The 4,327-nt window shown below is 41.0% G+C and overlaps 1 protein-coding gene across 1 annotated transcript in view; it reads right to left on the bottom strand.

The window, feature by feature from the left end:
* The window catches only part of Col4a4 (collagen type IV alpha 4 chain), a 160,733-nt gene that overhangs the window by 113,995 nt on the left and 42,411 nt on the right, over positions 1–4,327 (bottom strand). Inside the window, exons 6-9 of the mRNA XM_023723057.1 lie at positions 4,189–4,235; positions 3,382–3,498; positions 1,616–1,684; positions 209–244 (exon numbers count right to left, since the gene is read on the bottom strand). Of these exons, the coding sequence (XP_023578825.1) occupies positions 209–244; positions 1,616–1,684; positions 3,382–3,498; positions 4,189–4,235 (269 nt within the window). The remainder of the gene's footprint in view (positions 1–208; positions 245–1,615; positions 1,685–3,381; positions 3,499–4,188; positions 4,236–4,327) is intronic.

Raw genomic sequence — 4,327 nt, 5'->3', positions numbered from 1 at the left:
CTGAGACTCAAAGACCACATCATGGGCATGCAGCCTGTGTTGTCACACACAGACTTAACACTCTGCTGTCACCATCTTGAAATTCTTACTAACTTTTGAACAAGGAACTTGATTTTCATTTATCACTATATGGGCCCCACAAATTATGCAGCAAGTAGAGGGCTGTTGGAGAAGGAAACAGAAGTAGATGCCCTGCTCGGAGACTTACCGGTAAGCCAGGCGCTCCTGGGTACCCTCTGTCCCCCTGCAATGACAAGAGCACATTGTTTTAGAAGAAGAGTACAGTTTTCCTAAACATAGATGGTGTACAAATGGAAGAACTCTTTGGATTGATCTAAGTGTGTGGGGTGTTCAGTTTCTCAATGTGGAAAAGATCGTTGCGGAAGTGCTTTGTGGAGGTGATTTTCCTTTTCTGTTCTGAGACTCTGGATTCTCCTGCTGGGCAGGGAGCAGAGAATGACTGCTGGAATCCTGACACCACAGAGTAAAGACAAAGTCGTCCTTCTGTTTCAGGCCTCACCTCTCAAGCCAATGGCCCCATCTCCTGCAAGTCCCCTGTCTCTGACCTGATGGCCACTCCTCACCTTGCTCTTCAAGAATACCCCAGAGAGGACATAAAAGGGTCTCACAGGGAGAGCCTGTCATGCCTGCTTCAGCCCACATCTGAAGCTTGGTACTGTGCACTGACTCAATTCACTTTAACCGATCAAGTATATGTACTGGCTTGGATTTAGGCTATTTTAAATGCAAATCATGTATAATGCAAAATAAAATCTGATAGTTTAGCCCTCTTAGAGGTATAGATATCTTGGTGGCACTAAGTACACCACATCGTTATTCAACTGTGACACCACCGATCTCAGGAATTTTTCATCTTCCTCTATGGGAACTCTGTACCTATTGAATACTGTCTCCCCAGACTCCTCTCCTCAGCCCCTGCCAACCACCATCCTACTTTCTGGGTCAAGGAATTTGACTATTCTCAGAACCTCATATAATTGCACTCATACAATATTTGTCCTTTTGTGACTGGCTTATTTCACAAAACTTGGTATCCTAAAGGTTGACTCATACGGCCGCATCTGTCAGAATTTCCAAGGCAGGCTAATGTTTACTCATAGAGATAGATCCACATGTGCGGTTTGTTTTTCCATTCATCTTTCCATAGTGACTTGGGCAACTTCCACCCTTTGGCTATCATCGATAATCCTACCATGCACCCAAGTATATAAATATCATTTGAGTCTCTGTTTTCAACTCTTCTAGGTCATATATATACAAGTGAAGCTGCAAGATCATTTGGTAACCTTATATTTAATTTTATTGGGAATTACTTTCCACAAGAGCTGAACTATTCTCACCAACAGTGCCTGGGGGCTTTAGTTCTCTAGATAGCTGCCAATATTTATTAGTTTTCTGTTATTGTTTTTCATTGTAGCCACCTGAGCAACTAGCATTGGTCTCAAAATTATTGATTTATCGCACATTTTATTAGAAAGCTTCTATTTCTGAAGATGAGCAATTCTCATACCCAAGAGATTGTACTCCCTGTCCATATACTTGCTGTATGGCTCAGCCACTGGGGAAAAAACTCCACAAAGATAAAAATACTTACCTGAATACCTTTAATGCCACCTGAAATGAATACTGAATTTCCTTTTTCTCCTTTTTCTCCAGGAAGGCCCTGAGAACAAAACAATCAGTTAAAAGGAAAAAAATGCAGTATTATTTCAGTGTTTTCTATATGAAGGAAACTCCTCTGTGGACTCTCCTTCCTGGAGTGTTCCTAACATAACAGCCTCATATTCTTCTTAATATCTTAATACATCTCCACTTAGTTACCATATAGAAATTCTACTACTTGATATGTTAAGATTCTATGAAGAACATATGAATTTCAAAGTGGTTCCCACCTCAGAGTGTCTGATTCCACTTTCAGCGGAAGAAACTTAATGGTTTTATGGTGAGTTATATCAACATTTAGCCTGAAAAGTCAGAGTTGCCCACATAGACAGTTCTGGCTTAGTACAGTTCTGGTCTGCATGAACTTCAGTTCCACAATTAAATAACAGCAGTCCAATAACTTGGTTCAAATTTCAGTTACCTTCATAACTGAAATTAGTTAAATAACTGCATCGAGTACAAAATTCACTTCTAGCTGCTTAGTTCACAAATCAACAAATAATTAATAGACAAGTTGTGGTCACTGACCAATCAATGCACGTGATATATAAGTGCATGTGTGCGCACACATGCATAGCAAAGCACATAGGTGTGCTGCTTCCTCGCCTCCCAGTGGTAAACCCAAATGATATTTTACAAAAATGGGCAGATGAAAGAGGGAATTGGTCGACAAACACAAAAGCAAAACAAGTAAGTGAAAAAATTGCCATGTTGGAAATGCAACGCAAATAAAACATAAGCAGAGTTACAGAAGAAAGAGCTGGCCGTGGGAACATGGGCGTGACCACCTTTCCAGAAATGCTGGCAGCCAGAAGAAGGCAAGAAAGATGAGCTTGTCATAATACAGTAGGAAAGAGATTGTGACGAGAACGATGACAAGGTCTCAGAGGCAATAACACAGGCAAAAACTGCACAATAAAGGACTCGGTGAGATATTTCACAACATTGAAAATAGTCCAACTGAGAAAGAAGCAAGACATTGTGACAGGGCACAGAAGACAAATTCATTTCATATCATAAAATATACAATGATGAGACTGGCACTGTCCAACTACATGAGTGCACTGTTCAACTACACATGATAAGCATTTACAGCAAAGTGAAATGTTATGATCCTGTGTCTCAAATTTCAGTGTACCACATAAGCATTAGTTTTCACTTTTATTGCCCTCTATACTTATAAGCAACAATGAGAGAATTTTTAGTGTTTCCACAGAACATCTTGAAAGTCATGGAAACATAGCAGTTTTTCTCATCAGTTGCGCAGGTTGCATAAGTGGTTAAGATGGCCTCATCCTGCGTGGTCCTTTTCACGTTACTGTGCATAGTGGGGACTGCTTCTGTGTCAAAGGGCAAGTGGAAGACAGCTGCTGTGCAGAAAGACCATCAGGACAAACGTCAGTGCTGCGGTCAGGGCTACATGCGGCGCTAATGCTGCAATTGAGGACCTGTGCCCTCCCGAACGTGCACAGCTCTACAGAATGAGATTTGGTACGACTTGAACAGCTTAAGAGATGCGTCCTCAGCAGCCTGCAAAGCCCACAAATTCGAGTCCTGCCCACCTGTCCATCCACAGACCCAGAAGTCCTCCATCATCAGCACTGGCATTAGTTCTGTTTCTTACATGGACCAAGCCTGTTCCTACCATGGGGCCTTCGCACATACGATGTTTATGAGGCTCAGCTGTGGGCTTCTTACCGGGGGGCCTCCTGGGCCAGGGGTCCCTCTTTCCCCTGGAAACCCTGGGTCTCCTCTTGAGCCATTGTATCCATTCATGCCAGGTTTGCCTCTGGACCCGGGAGGCCCTGGGTAACCCTACGGACAACAAAACCATAAGTGAGGCAATTTTGCCAGAATATCATAACATGACATTTATGCAATATAATCTCAAACTGTGGCTCACATATTGTTAAATTTTGTAAAGCTTCTCTCACTGAATAGTAAAACTAAAAATAAGAAATTTTAATACTCTCACATTTAGATGAATGTAGTTTAGAATATTCTGGGAGATTGGGGAAGGAGACTTTCCCCGAGATCATTAGAAAGATTCCAATGAATTGTAAAGCCCCCAAAATAGCTCTTCTTTCTTCCATTCAATTTTCATATTAGAATTAAGTGTTAAGTCCACTTGTTTCCGTACAGGACTCACCAGGAAACAAACCCTTCATTCGGAGTCTACTTTTACTTCCAGAACATTATATTTGATATCACAAGCATATATAATTCCTGGGGGGTTTTCCCCCTAATCTGCTCAAAACTGCTGTCCTTCAGGAAAAATCTTTTAGTTTCAGAATTATTATACAAAACTGAAATGGAAGAGCCCTTACATATACTTTTTTATACAAGGTATAAAAAAGTTTGTCCAATATTTATACTTCTTGAACATGTGGTTTTAAGGATTCTGATAAGTATGTTGCCTTTCTTTAAAGAGAGAGAGAGAGAGAGAGAGAGAGAGAGAGAGAGAGAGAGAGAGAGAGAAAACAAATAAAATTTAGGGAAACTTACAGGTATTCCATCCAAACCCGGAAATCCAGGAATACCAGTTGGACCCTAAAATTCCAGAAAATAAAACAATGATATAAAAATTGCTAAATTATTAGATTAACAAATGGAGGGGCCGGGGAGATGGCTCAGTGGAATAAGC

This window comes from Octodon degus, unplaced genomic scaffold, assembly GCF_000260255.1.
Source record: "Octodon degus isolate 3935 unplaced genomic scaffold, OctDeg1.0 scaffold00096, whole genome shotgun sequence".
NCBI lineage: Eukaryota > Metazoa > Chordata > Mammalia > Rodentia > Octodontidae > Octodon > Octodon degus.
This window is presented reverse-complemented; position numbering and strand designations above follow the sequence as displayed.